Source organism: Ceratotherium simum, chromosome 39 (assembly GCF_057802395.1).
Source record: "Ceratotherium simum simum isolate JZ-2026a chromosome 39, ASM5780239v1, whole genome shotgun sequence".
Taxonomy (NCBI): domain Eukaryota; kingdom Metazoa; phylum Chordata; class Mammalia; order Perissodactyla; family Rhinocerotidae; genus Ceratotherium; species Ceratotherium simum.
This window is the reverse complement of record NC_141938.1, coordinates 2,529,201-2,548,733: the sequence shown is the minus strand read 5'-3', so window position 1 is coordinate 2,548,733 and position 19,533 is coordinate 2,529,201. Positions and strand designations below refer to the sequence as shown.

The window sequence follows — 19,533 nt, the reverse complement described above, 5'->3', positions numbered from 1 at the left end:
TTAGTGAGGGGGGAATTACCCCAGTGCTTCTCCTTTGAACAGCCAAATTTGGCCTGTTCTTAAACCTGGAAGAACGAATGACACCTCACAGTGGATTACTGCACCCTGGAGGCTGTGGTCACAGCAAATACAGCCCTATACCCTGTCCCCAACATTACAGAAGTTACTGACTCCACCCAATCAGCACCTGGTAAACATTCTGCTCTCACAGATTCGGCTCAGTCTGTTCTGTTCAGTGCTGTGTCCACAGCCTCTCGGCTGCACTTGGCCTTCCCCTCTGAAGGGACATGACATACCTTTACAGGGTTACCCTCAGGGAACCTCAACACCGTTGCCTGTGCGCACAGCCTCTGCAGGGAGGTTCTTTTTTTTTTTTTTTTTTTTTAAAGATTTTATTTATTTATTTATTTTCCCTCCAAAGCCCCGGTAGATAGTTGTATGTCATAGCTGCACATCCTTCTAGTTGCTGTATGTGAGACGCGGCCTCAGCATGGCCAGAGAAGCGGTGCGTCGGTGCGCACCCGGGATCCAAACCCGGGCCGCCAGCAGCGGAGTGCGCGCACTTAAGCTAAGCCACCAGGCCGGCCCTGCAGGGAGGTTCTGAACTGCACCCACCTTGCTCCAGGAGCACATGTCTGATATTATGCTAATGACATCCTCCTCTGAGGAAGTTCATTTGACATTCATTCAGGACATACAAATACTGAACAAAGGAGCTCACAAAAAGCAGATGGGCCATTACCCATACATAAAGTGAGAGGCCCTGACATCTTGGTTAAATTTCTGAAAATTATTTGTTAAACAAGGGGCGGCTCCCTCCCTGACACGGTGAAATAGCTGTTGTCCCTCTCAGCACCCGTGACATTGTCTAGATTGTTTTGGTTCTGGAGATAACATATTCCTTGCTTTTACTTGAGCCCATTTATGCTGTTACTTGCAAATTGCTCCACCTTGGGGGCATCCCTAACACAGACGGCTCTAGACTGTGTTTAAATTGCCATACAACAGGGACTCTTGCTAGTACCCTCGGAGTGTCCTTCAAGATAGTCTTCAGTGACCTCCTGCCATGCCTTCTGGAGCTACCATGATAGCCTTAAGTTGTCCATAGGCTTCTGATGCAAGAAACTGCTCTCCTCAGCCCCACACTATATGTCATTAGAGCCGCAATTGTCACCAAGTACTGGACTCTTCAGGAAATAGAGGCTCTCCCAGGCCCTGAGCATGTGACCCTTCACCCATTATGCCTTCGAACCTGGAAACAGCATCCTGTGAGCTCAGCACAGCTACCAAGACCTTGCAACATAATAGCGCCACACCTTGGCTCTCTGGCATATCCCACCTGCAGGAGGAGGTGGCCTCTCCTCTCCCCCGTCCCTCGCCAGATGCCGTGGTGCTAAAGGAGGTCACTCCTCTCCCAGAGCTTTTGGCTCCCTGGGGATTTCCTTGGGTTTAGCTGAGTGAACAGCGATGGAGAGTTCTTGGGCTTCAGATGACATCACCACAGTCTGCTCACGCAGAGTTGTTGCTTTTCATTCCTTAATTGGGGACATGCCTGATGAAGGATGGGACCCAGTTTGGACAGCTGACCAAACATCAGGCAGTCATCTGAGCTCTGGCCAACAATTACCTCCATCCATACACATTTACAGACTCTTGGGTCGTTCTCTAAGAGTTCCCCTTTGTGGTAAAAGAACTCTGAGAATCTCTTGCCTGACAGATACCCAAAAGAGAAATCAACGTAATGCTTGTCTCCACTTATACTAAGTGCACAGTACAAGGCCTCACCAGGACACTCCTTATCCAAGTTAGACTTGCAGACACTCCTGATAGCAACCAAGGCGCTCATTTCACTTCTCAGTTACGCAGTGCTGGGCTCATCTCATCAGATGGATGGATCATGGATTGCTTATCCACCCACCTATTGAAGGATATCTTGGTTAACTTTAGGTTTTGGCAATTATTAATAAAACCCCTATAAACATTGCTGTGCAGGTTTTTGTGTGAATATAAGCTTTCAACTTATTTGGGTAAAGAGTGTGATTGCTAGATCCTATGGTAAAGTATGTTTAATTTTTTTAAGAAACTGCCTTTCTTCCAAAGTAGGCATACCATTGTCCCTTCCCACCAGCAATGCATGAGGGTTCCTGTGCTCCAGATCGTTGCCATCATTTGGTGTTCTCAGTGTTTTGAATTTTAGCTATTCCAATAAGAGTGTAGTGATTATCGCATTGTTTTATTTGCAATTCCCTGCGTCTTTTCATGTGCTTATTTACCATCTGTATATTTTCTTTGGTGAGGTGTGTGTTCACATCTTTTGCTTATTTTTAATTGGGTTCTTCTTATGTTGAGTTTTAAGAGTTTTTTGAATATTTTGGATACCAGTCTTTTTTCAGTTAAGTGTTTTGCAAAGATTTTCTCCCAGGCTGTGGCTTGTCTTTTCAATCTCTGAACATTGTCTTTTGCAGAGCAGCAGTTTTTCATTTTAATGAAGTCAAACTTACCACTTTTTTTCTTGCATGGATCTTGCTTTTGGTGTTGTATCTAAAAATTCATCACCTAACCTGAGGTCACCTAGATTTCCTCCTATGTTATTTTCTAGGAGTTTGATAGTTTTGCATTACATTTTAGATCTGTGTTCCTTTTTGTGAAATGTGTAAGGTCTGTGTCTAGATTCTTTTTTGTTTGTTTGTTTTGCATGTGGATGTCCGGTTTTCCAGCACTATTTGTTGAAAAGACTCTTTTTTCTCCATTGAATTGCCTTTGGTCCTTTGTCAGAGATCAGTTGACTATATTTGTATGGCTCTATAGGAAAGCATTGACTTATGTATATTACCATTGTATCTTTCAACCTTTCTATAGTCTTATTAGTTCTAGGAATTTTCTTTGTTGTGGATTCTTTGAGATTTTCTTCATAGACAATCATATGCAATAAAGACAGTTTTATTTTTTATTTCCCATTCTGTATGCCTTTTATTTCCTTTTCTTATCTTGTTTCATTAGCTAGGACTTCCTGTACAATGTTGAATAGAAGTGATCTTACCAGGAAAACATCTAGTTTCTCATCATTAAGTATGATTTTAGCTGCACATTTCTTGTAGATGTTTTTTGTCAAGAAGAGGAAGTTCCCTTCTTTTCTTTGTTTGCTATCATAAATGGATGTTGGGTTTGGTCGAATGCTTTTTCACTTTCGTTTACAGGCGCACCTTGGAGATATTGCGGGTTCAATTCCAGGCCACTGCAATAAAGCAAATATTGCAATAAAGCAAGTCACACGAATTTTTTAGTTTCCCAGTGTATATAAAAGTTATACTTACACTATGTTGTAGTCTATTAAATGTGCAATAAGCATTGTGTCTAAAAAAACAATTTACATACCTTAATTAAAAAATATTTTGTTGCTAAAAAATGCTAACCATCATCTGAGCCTTCAGTGACTCATTATCTTTTTGCTGGTGGAGATCTTGTAAAAAATGCAAAATCGACGAAGCACAATAAAGTGAAGAGCAATAAAATGAGGTATTCATATACCTCAATAAAATCCTTTCATTTCTGGGATTAATAATTTCTGTCTTCCCTCTTTTTCTTCTCAGTTAGCTTGATGTTTATCAATTTTATTAATCTTTTCAAAGAACTAGCTTTTGGTTTTGTTAATTTTCTCTGTTGATTTCACACAATTACATTGATTTCTAATTTTTATTTCTTTTCTTGTACTTACTTTAGATTTAATTTGCTTTTCTTTTTTTTTATTCATTTATTTTTTCCCCCAAAGCCCCAGTGGATAGTTGTATGTCACAGCTGCACATCCTTCTAGTTGCTGTATGTGGGACGCGGCCTCAGCATGGCCGGAGAAGCGGTGTGTCGGTGCGCGCCCGGGATCCGAACCCGGGCCGCCAGTAGCGGAGCGCAAGCACTTAACCGCTAAGCCAGGGGGCCGGCCCTGCTTTTCTTTTTGTAATTTCCTACGGTGGATATTTACATCATTGATTACGGGTCTGTCTTCTTTTGTATGCATTCAGTGCTGTAAATTTCCCTCTGGGCACTGCTTTTGCTACATCCCACAAACTTGGATGAGTTATATTTTCACTTAATTCAAAATAATTTTTTATTGCTCTTAAGACTTCTTTTAGGGCCGGCCCCGTGGCTTGGTGGTTAAGTGCCCATGCTTCGCTACTGGCAGCCCGGGTTCGGATCCCAGGCGCGCACCGACCCACCACTTATCCAGCCACGCTGAAGTGGCGTCCCACATGCAGCAACTAGAAGGATGTGCAGCTATGACACACAACTATCTACTGGGGCTTTGGAGAGAAAAAGGGGGAAAAAAGGAGGAGGATTGGCAATACATGTTAGCTCAGGGCTGGTCTTCCTCACACACACACAAAAGACTTCTTTTATTCATGTGTTATTTAGAAGTGTGGCATATAATCTCCAAGCATTTGGGAGTTCCCCAACTGTCTTTCTCTTATTGATTTCTAGATTGATACCATTTTGATCTGAGAGTGTATTTTGTATGATTTCTATTCTTTCAAATCCGTTAAGGTGTGTTTTATGTCCCAGAATGTTTCACGTGAGCTGGAGAAGAATATGTATTCTGCTGCTGTTACATGAAGTATTTCTTGAATTTCAATTAAATCTAGTTGTTTGATGGTGCTGTTCAATTCAAATATGTCCTTCCCGATTTTCTGCCTGCTGGAACTCTTATTAATTGCTAGTAGGGAGGTGTTGACGTCGCTGGTTATGATAGTGGATTCATCTATTTCTGCTGCAGTCCTATCAGTTTTGCCTCATGTATTTTGCCACAGTGCTGTTTGCACATAGATGTGAAGGACTGCTGTATCTTCCTGGACCCCTCACCCTTTATCATTACATAATGCCCCTCTTTATCCCTGTGAGTTTTCCTTGCTCTGAAGTCTACATTGTCTGAAATTCATAGAGCTATGCCAGCTTTCTTTTGTTTACTGTTGGCATTGTATATCTTCATCATTTCACTGTCTTTATATTTAAAGTATGTTTCTTGTAGACAACATATACTTATTTTTTTATCTGCTGTGACAGTTTCTTTCACTTGTACTTAGACCATTGACTTTTAAAGTGATTATTGATCTAGTTGGATTAATATCTACTATAATTTTTTGTGTTTTCTGTTTGTTGCCCTTGTTCTTTCTTTCTTTTTTGTCTTCCACCTTTTTTCTGCCTTTTGTGGCTTTAATTGAGCATTTTGCCTGAGTCCATTTTTTCTACTTTCTTAGTATATCAGTTATATGTTTTTAGAACTTTTTTAGTGGTTGCCCTTGATTTTGCAGTAGACATTACTACTAACCCAAGTCCTCTCTCGTGTAACGTTACACCATTTCACTGGATGTGCAAGTACTTCATAACAGCGTGTTCCAATTCCTCCTTTCCTGTCCCTTGTAACATTGCTATCATTCATTTCACTTATCCAAAAGCTACAATTACTGAATATGTTGTTACTTTTATTATTTTGAACAGCTATATGTCAGATTAATTAAGAAGAAAAACAAATGATTTTATTTTACCTTCATGCATTCTTTCTGTAATGCTTTACCTTTTTTTCCCACCATTTTCTTTCTTTCTGATGAATTTCTTGAACATTTGTTGCAGAGTAGGTGTCCTAGTGACAAATTCTCTCAATTTTTATTTGTCTCAGAAAATCTTTATTTCTCCCTCATTTTTTTTTAAGTAATTTCTCCTGGATTTATTTATTTTGGGTTTTTTGGAGGAAGATTCGCCCTGAGCTAACATCTGTTGCCAATCTTCCTCTTTTTCTTTTTTCTCCCCAAAGCCCCAGTACATAGTTGTGTATCCTAGTTGTAGGTCCTTCTAGTTCTTCTATGTGGGACGCTGCCTCAGCCTGGCTAGATGAGTGGTGAGTAGGTCCGCACCCAGGATCCAAACCAGTGAACCCCAGGCCACCAAAGTGGAACATGTGAACTTAACCGCTACGCCACCAGGCCAGCCCCATCTCCCTCACTTTTAAAGGATAGTTTTTGCTCAATACAGGGTTCTAGTTGTATTGTTTTTTCTTTCATCACTTTATTTCACAGCTCTCCCTTCTTGCATGCATGGTTTATGAAAAGAGATCCAATTTGATTCTTATCCTTGTTTCTCTATAAGTAAGGTGTTTTTTCTTTTCTGGCTTCTTACAGTATTTTCTCTTTGTCTTTGATTTCTCTCCATTTTGAATATGGTATACCTGGTTGTACATTTCTTGGTATTTGTCCTGCTTAGTGTTCTCTGAGCTTCCTGAATTTGTGCTTTTCGTGTTTTTCATTAATTTTAGGAAAATCTCAGTCACTATTGCTTCACTCATTTCTTTTTTCTGTTCCTTTTTTTCTTATTCTTTAGGTATTCCCATTATGTAATTGTCCCACAGTTATTCTGGATAACTGGATATTATCCAGATATTCTGGATATTCTGTTTTGTCATTTTTGCTCTTTTTTTAATCTTTGCATTTCAGATTGGAAGATTCTATTGATACTTCTTTAAGCTCCCTGATTCTTTTCTTGGTCATTTCCAGTGCATTGATGAACCCCTCAATGGCATTCTTCATTTTTGTTAGTGTTTTTTATTTCTTGCATTCCCTTATGATTCTTTCTTAGGGTTCCATCTCTGCTTACATTACCCATCTCTTCCTGCATGTTGTCCACTCTTAGAGCCCTTAGCATATTAATCATGATTGTTTTCAGTTTCTGGTCTGGTAATTCTTGGCATATGTGTGGTGTCATCCATCTCTACATCTCAAACAAACCTTGGGTGGGGTTCATCTGCCTCTGCCAAGTGACCATAACAGTTATAGAAAAGATAACATGGTATATACATTGCAGTACACTTTGCTTAATTGTTCTGTTGATAAAACTCACAGATCTCTACATATCAATATATGCCACTCTTTGTATTTCTAAAGGTACATATAATGATGAGCTTATGTAACCTATTCTTTCCAAATGGACACTTGGCTTGTTACCAATTTTTGCTGCCAAAACTGTGAATTAAAACTCAGATTGCCATGTTACAGGGCAAACAAAGATATACAAATCATGTTCTTCTCCAAACTTAATTAATTCTTTAAATTTTTATCATCAAATATATTCAGAAAAGAATGTACAAAATGGCTTTTGGCAAGATTTAATAATAGCAATATAATAGCCTTGGAATAATCATCAAAATTCAGAAATGGGCCTTGGGTAGTTAGAATCTCCTGATGTTCTCTTCTCTGATTTATCTCCATCTTGCCCTGTCAGTGATCAATGTCCTGATTCTTTGGTTATTCTTCCTACCTTTAGCATCTTTTATTTTTCACTAAGCAGTGTTCTTTTAGTTTTGCCTCCTTTGAACTTTGAATATAAGAGTATTAATGGAGGGCCGGCCCTGTGGCTTAGTGGTTAAGTGCACTCGCTCCGGTACTGGCGGCCTGGGTTCGGATCCTGGGCGTGCACCGACGCACCGCTTCTCTGGCCATGCTGAGGCTGCATCCCACACTCAGCAACTAGAAGGATGTGCAACTATGACATACAACTATCTACTGGGGCTTTGGGGGGAAAAAGGAGGAGGATTGGCAATAGGTGTTAGCTCAGGGCTGATCTTCCTCACAAAAAGAATAAATCAATAAAATCTTATATCTCATGTATTACAGATATTTTTCTCCCACTTCATTGTTTGTTAACTCTCTTAATTTTAATATATTTGAGTTTGTCAGTCTCTTCCTTTATGGCTCACTCTTTCTTGTATGAGAAAATTCTCCCTATACTTGCATCAAAAATACAATTACCTTACTTCTGAAAGTGTTTTAGTTTTGTCTTTCACATTTAAATCTACAATAAATATATTATTGTCCTTGGAGTAGAGAGGAATACAGTGCATTTTCCAATTAGGAAATGGTTTGTCCCTGCCCCATGTATTCAAGTGTTCATGGTGTCTGCCACTGCCCTACAATGCTGCTCTGTCCTTGACCAACCTTCCATACACACGCTGGCCCATGGAAGAGTCTTGCTTTCCCTTGATCTGTTTATCTCTCTGCTAATACTATGCTGACTGGAATACTATAGTTTGAAAATCTTTGATGTATGTTAGGCAAGTCATTATTACCTTGTTCTTCAGAAGACTGACCGTCGTTCTACATTTGTTCTTCCTATTAGGTTTGGAGAAGTACTTTTTTTTTTGCTGAGGAAGACCGGCTCTGAGCTAACACCTATTGCCAATCCTCCTCCTTTTTCTTCCCCAAAGCCCCAGTAGATAGTTGTATATCATAGTTGCACATCCTGCTGGTTGCTGTATGTGGGACACAGCCTCAGCACGGCCGGACGGGCAGTGCATCAGTGCGCGCCCAGGATCCGAACCTGCGCCGCAAGTAGCAGAGCGCACACACTTAACCACTAAGCCACAGGGCCGGCCCTGGAGAAGTACTTTTGTTGACTCCTGAAAAGTCTGTTTGGGGGATTTATGAAATTTTATAAACATATAATTTGGGATCGGTAACATCTTGATGCATGGAGTTCTTTTTAAGAACACGTGCCATCTTTCCACTTATTTCATTCTGCTTTGACATTACCAAAAAAATTTTTCAATTTTTATATTAGGATAGTTAATTATCTTTCATTAGTCTATTTAGTACTTAATTAAATTTGATTAGAGGGAAACTAGGTGCAAGCTTCCAAATGTTCTCTCTTACTGTAATCATGTAAGATGAGCTCAGTTTCCCAAGCAAAAGTTGTGACAACACACGTGTAGTATTTTCTACCAGGGAAGTTCATTAGGGACTCAGTGTGCAGTGTTTTTTGAGGGCTGATCGTGTAGGCACTCTCTCCTGTAACAAAAGTCCAGACTCAGAAGGAGTCTCCATTGTGGACTTCAATGAACTCACTTGCAAGCTACAACTCTTATCTGGTTTCTTAAGATCAGCAAGGCCCAGGGATACACTGTTACGGTTCTGCTGGAAAGAGCTTTTCCGTCATCTTAGCATCTCAATATGTGTGTTACCAGGCAATAGGCTTGCTCTGCTCACCACAGTCTGAGCCAGTTAATCACAGCAAGCTAGAGATCAAGAAAGGAAGTTTTAATTTGATTAGCCAGCAAAATCAGGAAGATGGCAGATTAATGTCTCAAAAAGAAATCTTCAAAGATTAAAGAATCTTGAGGCAGTTATATAGGGAAAATGAGCAGTAAGGAGGGGGTCCAAGGATGTTGGTCTCCAGGCATGATGGGCTCCAGGCATCACATAGTTCCATCCTTCTGTCAGCTGTGATGGATACCTTGTAGGTGTGTTTCTTGCCTGTGGTCAGCCTGTTCCTGGAGAGAAACTCATAGAACAAAGTTTTTAATGTATCAAGCTATTGGGGAGTACATACTTAAGCAGAGGCCATAAATCAGGAGAGCATGTGAACTTTTTAGAGTATATGCAGAGCAGCAAGTAGTGACACAGAGGAGGGGCTGGGGCCATGTAGTATAACAAGATGGCCTCACTTATGCTCACTTCACGTGTATGTGTGCTGAAAATTGGTAGGAAGCAACCCTAAGGCCCATGGGTATATATGCCTTCTTCCTCATGCTTGAGCTCTAACTTCTGATTAACTTGCCAGCTTTATGAAATGGGACAGATGGAATGAGTATTGTGATAAATATTAAACAAACAAGTTAAAATTAATAATTGTCCACAAGAATATTTTTATTCAGCCAGCTGAAAACTGACTCCTTCTGGCCTGGAGTATTTCCAGACAGCATGGCCAGCTGGACCTTGTTGCAAGTTGGATCTCCATAAGCCTCCTGGCTTCTCATGTTTGGTGGTGGGAATAGAAGAAAAAGCTTCCAGTTCTTCACTGTGTTTTATTCATTAAAATCTTATCCATATTTGACCATGTGCTTCGTGGAGTGCTGAGTGATATGGTAGATAAGAAGGAAGGAGATCAAAGTGTTTTTCTCACAAGGAATTGATGGTCTTAAAATGGAAACATTTTTTTATTTTTATAGCATTACAGTCATATGCTGCATAATGACATTTTTGTCAACAACAGACCTCATATACAACAGTGGTCCCGTAAGATAAGCAGTATATAGCCTAGGTGTGTAGTGGGCTATACCATCTAGGTTTGTATAAGTAGACTCTGTGAAGTTCACACAATGACAAAATTGCCTAATGATGCATTTCTCAGAATGTATCCCCCTTGTTAAGTGACACTTGACTTTCATTTCTTCAGGGTGTTCTAGACTCTGCCATTAGAGAGCAATAAGACTTGAAGTGATCAGAGTAAAAATGTGGAAATAATTTCTATGTGTTCATGAGCAGTTATGAGGAATTGAATGTGTACAGAGAATAAGAGTTCTGATGACCAAGCCATAGAATCAATGTTTTGAGGTCATACATGAACTTCTTATGAATTAAGTATAGATCCCCAGTGCTGTCAGTCTCATCCATTCTCTACACATACGTGGGATGGTTTAGGACCCAGTGGCCTTTGAAGATGTGGCTGTGAAGTTCACCCTGGAGGAGTGGGCTCTGCTGAACCCTTTGCAGAAGAAACTCTACAGAGATGTGATGCAGGAAACCTTCAGGAACTTGGCCTCAGTAGGTAAGAATGAGGACATTCCTTCACTTAGTCAGTTAGAAAACAAGTATTTCTTGCTTATCAACACTGTTATAAGATGTGGAAGGTGGAAAGGGAATAGTTTGGTAAATAAACTAGGCATGGTCACAGCTCATCATGGACCTAGAATCTAATAATTTTTCTGTAATTTCTAATAATTTTTAATGATTTTTCTGGGTCTGTATTTTAGGGAAAAAATGGGACTATCATGACATTGAAGATCAGTACAAAATCCAAGGGAGAAATCTAAGGTGAGTTGCACTCACAAGAGAAAGCAGCATCCCACAAGAGAATCTTAGTATATCATGAAATTTTTTTTAAAAAGCAAAGTATATAAGCCCAGTTTCTAATAAATTTTTTGAAAATTTTCACCAAAAATGTTTTCTTAAATATGACATGTTCAGTGTTTACAAAATAGTTCACTTGGAAACAGTATTTTAAAGCCCACAGATGACTGTCACTGTTTTGAAAATAACTATAGTCGAGCCCTCTTGTAGATCATTCAGTTTATTCACTTTCTTTTTTTTTTTTAAAGATTTTATTTATTTATTTTTCCCCCAAAGCCCCAGTACATAGTTGTCTGTCATAGCTGCACATCCTTCTAGTTGCTGTATGTGGGATGCGGCCTCAGCATGGCTGGAGGAGTGGTGCCTCCGTGCGCACCCGGGATCCGAACCCGGGCCGCCGGCAGCGGAGAGCACGCACTTAACCGCTAAGCCACGGGGCCGGCCCCAAGTTTATTCACTTTCAAACAATTCAGACAAGGCAGAAAACATAAACATAAATGATAAAAATGTAATTCTAATACCTATTAATAAACATAAACTCATTAATAAACCATTCATAATGTGCTTCTCATTTTTTATAGAAGTACTATGGGAGAGAGACTCTGTGAAAGTAAAGAAGGTAGTCAGTGTGGAGAAACCATCAGCCAGATTCTAAGTCTTAATCTGAACAAAAAACTTCCTATTGGAGTAAAACCATGTGAATGCAGTGTGTGTGGAAAAGTCTTTGTGCGTCATTCATCCCTTAATAGGCACATCAGATGTCACACCCAACACAAACCATATGAGTATCAGGAATCTGGAGAGAAGCCATATAAATGTAAAGAATGTGGAAAAGCCTTCAGTTATCTCCAATCTTTTCAAAAACATGAAAGAAATCACAATGGAAAGAAACCCTTTAAATGTAAGGAATGTGGGAAAACCTTCAGTTTTCACCAATCAATTCAAAGACATGAATGGACTCACACTGGAGAGAAACCCTATGAATGTAAAAAATGTGGAAAAGCCTTCATTTATCGCCAGTCTTTTCAAAAACATGAAAGAAATCACAAAGGACAGAAACCCTTTACATGTAATAAATGTGGGAAAGCTTTCAGTTATCGCCAGTCTGTTCAAAGGCATGAAAGGACACACACTGAGAATCCTTATGAATGTAAAAAATGTAGGAAAATCTTTAGTTCATCTCTAGATTTACAAATACATGAAAGAACTCACACTGGAGAGAAACCCTATGCATGCAAGGTATGTGGGAAAACCTTCACTTACATCACAAGTATTCGAACACACATGATATTGCACACAGGAGATGGACCTTATAAATGTAAAGAATGCGGAAAAGCATTCAATAATCCCAGTACATTTCGAATACATGAAAGAACTCACACTGGAGAGAAACCCTATGAATGTAAGAAATGTGGAAAAGCCTTTAGTTATCTCCAATCCTTTCAAGTGCATGAAAGAACTCACACTGGAGAGAAACCCTATGAATGTAAGGAATGTGGAAAAGCCTTCATTTATCACACAGTCTTTCGAGGACACATGAGAGTGCACACTGGAGAGAAACCCTATAAATGTAAAGAATGCGGGAAAGCCTTCAGTCGTCCCAGCACATTTCAAAGCCATGAAAGAACTCACACTGGAGAGAGACCTCTTAAATGTAAGCATTGTGGGAAAGCTTTTAATTGGCCCTCATCCTTAAAAAGCCATGTGATGAGAAAGCACAATGGATAGCAACCCTATAAATGTGAAAACTAGAAGAAAGGTTTCAATTTTAACAAATACTTTCGAAGTCATGTGAAAACTCCCACTGGAGAGAAATCCTATAAATGTAAGTAATAGGAGAAAGCCTGATGCAAATTAACTCATGTATAATAAGCCATAAAATTCAGAACGTGAAAGAAATGTTGTAAGATCATGATAACCTTAAGCAAATAGTCCTTTATTTCTCCAGCAAAAATGGATTTATTCTTGATAGCAAAGAATTACAATTCAGGATCTGCAACCATGGTGAACCATATGCAAGCACTGAGCAACAAGGGGAGGAGAAACTCGTGTATAGAGGGGATGAGGAAGTTGGGAGGGCTGTTGTAAACAAAGAGTCCATTGGAGGAGACTGGGAGTTCAGAGTGTAGTGGCTTTTCATTGGCTGATTGTGACAGCCTCTCATCAGCTGAGCTGTTGCTGGGGAAGAAGAGGAAGTCTTTCTTCTTCCTTTTGGGCTCTGCAGTCATTGAAGGACATGAGAGCTCCCCCTCTGGCCTCCTCACTCCATTTTACATGACTTTTCTGTTTATTAATTTTCACAATTATAAATACATTGTCTTTATCAGTGCCTCATTCTTAGAGTGGATCTCTGGATTTCTACTTCATACTTTCGCAAATAAACATTGAGATGAGATAATTCTCTAGGTACGCTTTAAGCATTAGTACATAAATTAATTTATTTTTGCTGAGGAAGACTGGCCCTGAGCTAACATCTATTGCCAATCCTCCTCCTCTTTTTTTGTCCCTTTTTCTTCCCAAGGCCCCAGTAGTTGTATGTCATAGTTGCACATCCTTTCTAGTTGCTGTATGTGGGACGCCGCCTCAGCATGGCCAGACAAGCAGTGCGCCAGTTCGTGCCCGGGATCCAAACCCAGGCCGCCAGTAGTAGAGTGCATGCACTTAACCACTAAGCCACAGGGCCAGCCCTAGTACATAAATTTAATAGGTAGTGTTTTTTTCTCTTAAATCAGTTAATAAAATTTTTGTCTTTCCATTTTGAAGTCTTGAATCCATGGGTGAATTAGAGAGTATTTCTAATATGCAAGTGGATTTAATTTTCTATAACTTTGTGTTATTTTAGTATAATATTTTAATTGTTCTGTGAGGGGCCATTGAAAAATGACATTTTGGTATTTGTTGGGATTTTCCTATTGGCCTCGTGTGGCAGGTGCTGGATATTCCTTACCCATTATAAATAGTCCTCCTTTCTTATGAGAAAAGCTTTCTTTTTCTTTCATCAGAAGAGCCTTATTTCCATTTTCCTTGCTAATAAATAGTTGGCATAAATTTGTAAGTATGAAAAGTTTATCATTGAGTATAATCTCACTTGAATTACTATTTACATCTTTTCCATTTATTCTTTATCATTGCTTCTGACTATGCTTTGGATAATAGACTTTACATTAAGAAAAGAGACCTGTGGGGCCTGCCCAGTGGCGCAGCAGTTAAGTGTGCACTCTCTGCTTTGGCGGCCCTAGGGTTTGCAGGTTCGGATCCCAGGCGCGCACTGACGCACTGCTTGTCAAGCCATGCTGTGGCGGCATCCCATATAAAGTGGAGGAAGATGGGCATGGATGTTAGCTGAGGGCCAATCTTCCTCAGCAAAAAAGAGGAGGATTGGCATTGGATGTTAGCACAGTGCTGATCTTCCTCACAAAAAAAAGAAAAGAGACCTGTGATAGGACAGTAAAATGTAGAATTGGAGATGGCTCTCCTGGAATGTATTATGTCAATATGGCTAATGTTGTAACCTACATTTTCTAGAACTTGTTCTTTTTATGGTTCCATGTTAGAATTCACCAGTAGCCTCACTTGCATGAGATTTGCCGAAGCAAAGAAGGCCTTAGTTTTGGGAACCATGGTACAAAGAGAGAAGATGCATAGGATTTTCGAATACACTGTCTTCCAGCCCATTTTCCTGATTCTTTGCCCTGCCAGCCAAGAGTGTTCTCAAAACCAACAGTGACTACCTGGTTTCCATTTTTTCAGAGCTGTAGGTTTCAGCAGATACCTCCATAAGTTCCACAGCAAGATCTGACACAGTTTAAGAATGCTCTCTGAAGTACTGACTGCACTCTTTAGATTATATTTGTATAAGGTCTAATTTGTATAGTAAACACCTTGTTCTGTTAATACTGTAGTGACTATATGTTCCTGATTCCACCAACTCAGCTACAATGATGCAGTCAAAAGGAATCACATGGGAGTTTGTTCCTCTGCTGCTCTGACCCAGTCCTTCCATGTGAGAATTAGCATCTTTCTCTTATCAGGCAGATTGTGGGTGTTTCTGATTACTCACAGCTGAACATAATTCCTCAGTACATTTTCACTTATATTTGTGTGTGATTTAAAACAATGTTTATTTTTTGGTTTGTTGATTCTGTAAATGTTTCTTAGAAATATTTTATTAACTGTTCCAGACAACTTGTATACTAACAAATATTATTTTTTTAATTTCCTGATAGGATATATTAAAACATCTCATTGCAACTGTGGATTTTCAGATCAACTTGTAATTTTGTCAAATTAATCATTATACATTCCGAGTTAATATCACCATGTGCGTACAAGTATTTTTTCCTCAAATTTTATTTTTTATTCTATAGTTATAATTTTTGTCATGAAACTAATTTCTCATTTATTCATAACACCAAAAACATATCATGGTTTCGTCAGTGCCATCTTGTCAAAGACTACCAGGATGGCATCTGTAGTCAAAGAGAAGGGTGTAATGAATTGTAGTAATAAGGATGACTGCAAACCATAAATGACAATGGGCTGTATCAGTAAGAGGGTGCTCAAAAGATCTTCTTACACAATTTGGGCTTGTGAGACTCTTAGGGAAATTAATACATTTACAAGCAGCCATTTATACAGGGGAATTGGGAAGGAAAAAAACACACCTACAGACCCGGGGAAAACCCATGCCCAGAAGAGGCCTGAGAAGACCTTAGGCTTTTGTGCCAAGCTGATAGTAGAGGTCTTCCCCCGCACGGAATCAGGCTGTAAAGAGTAGGAGATGTGGCTGTTTTTTCAAATACCCAATTTTCAACAAAAGATCGTGAGGCATACAAAGAAACTGGGAAACATGGCCCACTCAAAGGAACAAAATAAATCACAAATTTCCTGAAACACACCTTAAAGAAACAGAGGCTTCAGACTTAGTAGACAATGACTAAAACAACAGTCTTAAATATGCTCGAAGAGCTTAAGGAAAACAGAGAACTAAAGGAAGTGAGGAAAACCATATATGAACAAAATAAGAATACCAAAGAGAGAAGTTATTTTTATAATAACCAAATTCTGGAGCTGAGGTATAAAAGAACTGAATTGAAAAATTCACTAGAGGGTCAACAGCAGACTTGAACAGGCAGAAGAAAGAATCAGCAAACTTGAAAACAGGTCATTTGAAATTATCAAGTCTGAGGAGCAGAGAAAAAAGAATAAAGGAAAGTGAACAGAGCCAAGGGACTTAGGGGATACCAGTAAACCAATCAATATACACATTATGGGAGTCCCAAAAAGAGAAGAGAGGCCCAGAGTTTATTTGAAGAAATAATGGGAGAAAGTTTTTTCTGCTCCTTTCTCTGTCTTCTGGTACTCCTATTATGCATATGTTGGAGTACTTAGTGTTCCACATTTTCTGAGGGCTCTTTACATTTTTCTTCCTTTCTTCTCTATTTTCTTTAGATTGCATAATCTCTATCCATCTATATCTTCTCTGTCCCTATTGATATTCTTTGATGTGACCTTGTTACCATACCTTCCTTCTTTAAACGTGGTTTCCCTTAGTTCTTTAAACATATTTGTAATGGCTGCTCTGAAGTCTTTGTTAAATCCATCATCTACACCCTCTCACGGGCAGTTTCTGTTACCTTCCTTTTTCCGGTTTGTAGGTCACACCTTCGTTTCCTTTCATGTATCATAAACTCTCTGTGAAAATTTGACATTCTAGATCATGTACTTTCCAGGGCTGCTTGTTGTTTGCTTGTTTATTTGTTTAGTGACTGGCTGACATTTTAGTGACATCTGTTATCCCCACATGTGAGCCTCTGGTGTTGCTCTTCAGAGAGCACGGTCTTGGGCATGCTTACAGTCACATTGGGGATGACAGTGGTTTTGACAAGGCTCTTGTTGACTCTCTCTTTTCCTGATCACACTGTTATTGTAGGCTGATCACACTATTGTTTTTGACAGTGCCCTGGGACATAAATTGCTCCAGAGTCTGATCCCATTTAATTCCTGCCCCTTTGTAGAGGTGGTTTTTGAGGCCAAGGTTTGAGGTTTGTTCTGATCCCAAGAGGGCTTTCCTTATCTATCTTTTTCCCTGGTTCTCTTGTAAACTAGCTGGCCTAATTGTTTGGTTTGTTGCTCTTGTGAAGTTACTTCATTGCTCACCATCAAATCCTCCACTGTTTTTGAGAGTATCTTTAGTCTTGAACTTCCACACATTTGTTTCAAATGAAGTCAGCTTCTTTGGAGAGAGTTTTGGAGCATGTGTTCTTAGGGACTTCCTCTGCCTATGAGCAAAATCTTTGAGTCACAACTGTGGAAGTGTGGGTGGCAGCCTCTGGTCTTCTTGGCTTGCCTCTCATGGCTTAGAACTTCAACCCTATGAATGAGCTGGGGCAAGGTCACTTGGGGCTCCAGTATTCTCAACATGCCATGTGTGAGGCAGAGTCTCTGCCCTATCAATGACAGCCAGTTGGAAAAGTGAGTCCCTGAACTTCTTGCTTCACTCACCTGGAATGAGCCCCTGCAATATGTAGCTGAGAGGGGATGAGAAATGCTGGTGACTGCCCCTTCCAGAAAAATACCATGGCCCTTGACTGAGAACAGGGGATAGAGGAAGTCTTGTGTTCTTGGCTGCCCCTGCCTGGAGTGGAATTTCCATCACACTGAACTGAGAGTGGCAGAAAGCAAGTTGTGGTTCAAATGCCACAGACTCACTGTTCTTACTCTCACTTAGTACATTTTGTTGAATAGATGTTTGTTCATTTGCTGTATGCCCTTATGACACTTTCCAGAGCCAAATGACTGGATTTTTAAAATAATTCTTATCAGGCTGGCCCAGTGGCATAGTGGTTAAGTTCGCATGCTCCACTTTGGCAGCCTGGGGTTCACAGGTTCTGATCCTGGGCGTGGATCTGTGACCCACTTATCAAGCCATGCTGTGGCAGGCATCCCACCTATAAAGTAGAGGAAGCTGGGCACAGATGTTAGCCCAGGGCCAATCTTCCTCAGCAAAAAGAGGAGAATTGACAACAGATGTTAGCTCAGGGCTGATCTTCCTCACCAAAAAAAAACAATAATAATAATTTTTATCATTTATACTCATTTTGCTGGAGAGAGGGTCTACAGATTTCATGCTGCCATTCTAGAATAGTATTTTTTCTTTTGATGCTATGGTAAATGGAATTTTCTTAATTTCAGTTTTGGATTTTTCATTGCTACTATATAGCAATACATTTGATTCTTATATATTGTCCTGTATCTCATGACCTTGCTATTAGTTCTAGTAGTCTTTTCCTCCCTTAGATTCAATAGGAATTTCTATAAACAAGATCATGTCATCTGCAAATAAACATAGTTTTACTTCTTTGTTTATAATCTTTGTTCCTTTAAGTTTTCTTTCTTGCCTTGCACTAGCTAGGTGTTCCAGGACAATTTTGAATAGAAGTAGTAGATGGAGACACTTACTTTGTTTCCAGTCTGAGGGGCAATGCATTCAGTCTTACACCACAAAGTAGGATGTTACCTCTAGGTTTCCGTATGTTTCATCAGGTTGAGGTTGTTTCCTTCCAGATATAATTTGATGAGAATTTTTATCATGAATGCATGTTGGATTTTTCTCATGTGTTTTCTGTATCTGTGGAGATTATCGTATGCTTTTGTTTTTAGTCTTTTAATATGATGTCTTACGTTGATTTTCAGATGTTAAATCCACCTTTACATTCTTAGACAAACTCCATTGTCATATAGAAACCTTTTTATGTATTGCCTTATTTTGTTTGCCAATATTTTGTTTGTGATGATCATTCATCTGGCTATTGGTGGTTTTTTTTCCTTTTTCTTTTTTCTCACAGTCTACCCAAACCCACTTCTTTTCCGAGGTTGTTTTTTTTTTTTTTTTTTTTTTGGTAGCTTCATTGAGGTATAATTGGCAAATAAAATTATAAAATATTTAACGTGTACATTGTGGTAATTTGACACAAGTATACAGTTTGAAAGGATTCCGTCATTTTTCTTTTCTTGTGATGTCTTTGTCTAGCTTTGGTAAAATGATTTATAATGTAGCTTCTCCTCTCTTATTGGTGTTGTAATGGTATTACTTTTTCTTTAAATGTATGTCAGGGGCTGGCCCCGTGGCTTAGTGGTTAAGTGCATGCGCTCTGATGCAGGTGGCCCGGGTTCAGATCCCGGGCGCGCACAAACACACCGCTTCTCCAGCCATGCTGAGGCGGTGTCCCACATACAGCAACTAGAAGGATGTACAACTATGACATACAACTATTTACTAGGGTTTTGGGGAGAAAAAAGGAAAAAAAGGAGGAGGATTGGCAATAGATGTTAGCTCAGGGCCAATCTTCCTCACACACACAAAAACAAAGTATGTTAGAATTCCAGCACTGAGGCTGTCTGGGCCATGGCTTTTCATTGTGGGAAGGTTTTTAACTACTACTTCAATTTCTTTGCTTGATAGAGGCCTATTCAGATTTTCTATCTCTATTTCTTTTTGAGTCTAATTTGATAGGTGTGTGTGATGGTAGGAATTGTCCATATCAAATAAATTATCCAGTCTGTTGGCATTAAGTAGTTCATATGATTCCCTTATAGCTTTTTAAATCTCAGGTATATTTGTAGTGTTATCTTCCTTTTTTTTTTCTAT

At 39.4% G+C, this 19,533-nt stretch overlaps 1 protein-coding gene across 2 annotated transcripts in view; it reads left to right on the top strand.

Moving 5' to 3' along the window:
- LOC147912095 (uncharacterized) overlaps nt 1-19,039 on the top strand; it is a 28,617-nt gene extending 9,578 nt beyond the window's left edge. The window contains exons 2-5 of one of the 2 annotated variants that reach the window (XR_015550182.1): nt 10,455-10,581; nt 10,787-10,847; nt 11,465-12,708; nt 15,110-19,039. Coding sequence is in view for 1 of the 2 variants with exons in the window: in XM_087425397.1 (XP_087281523.1) it covers nt 10,455-10,581; nt 10,787-10,847; nt 11,465-12,611 (1,335 nt within the window). In the remaining variant the exon portion in view is untranslated. The other variant, XM_087425397.1, reaches the window with a different exon arrangement.
- The last annotated feature ends 494 nt before the right edge of the window (nt 19,040-19,533 follow it).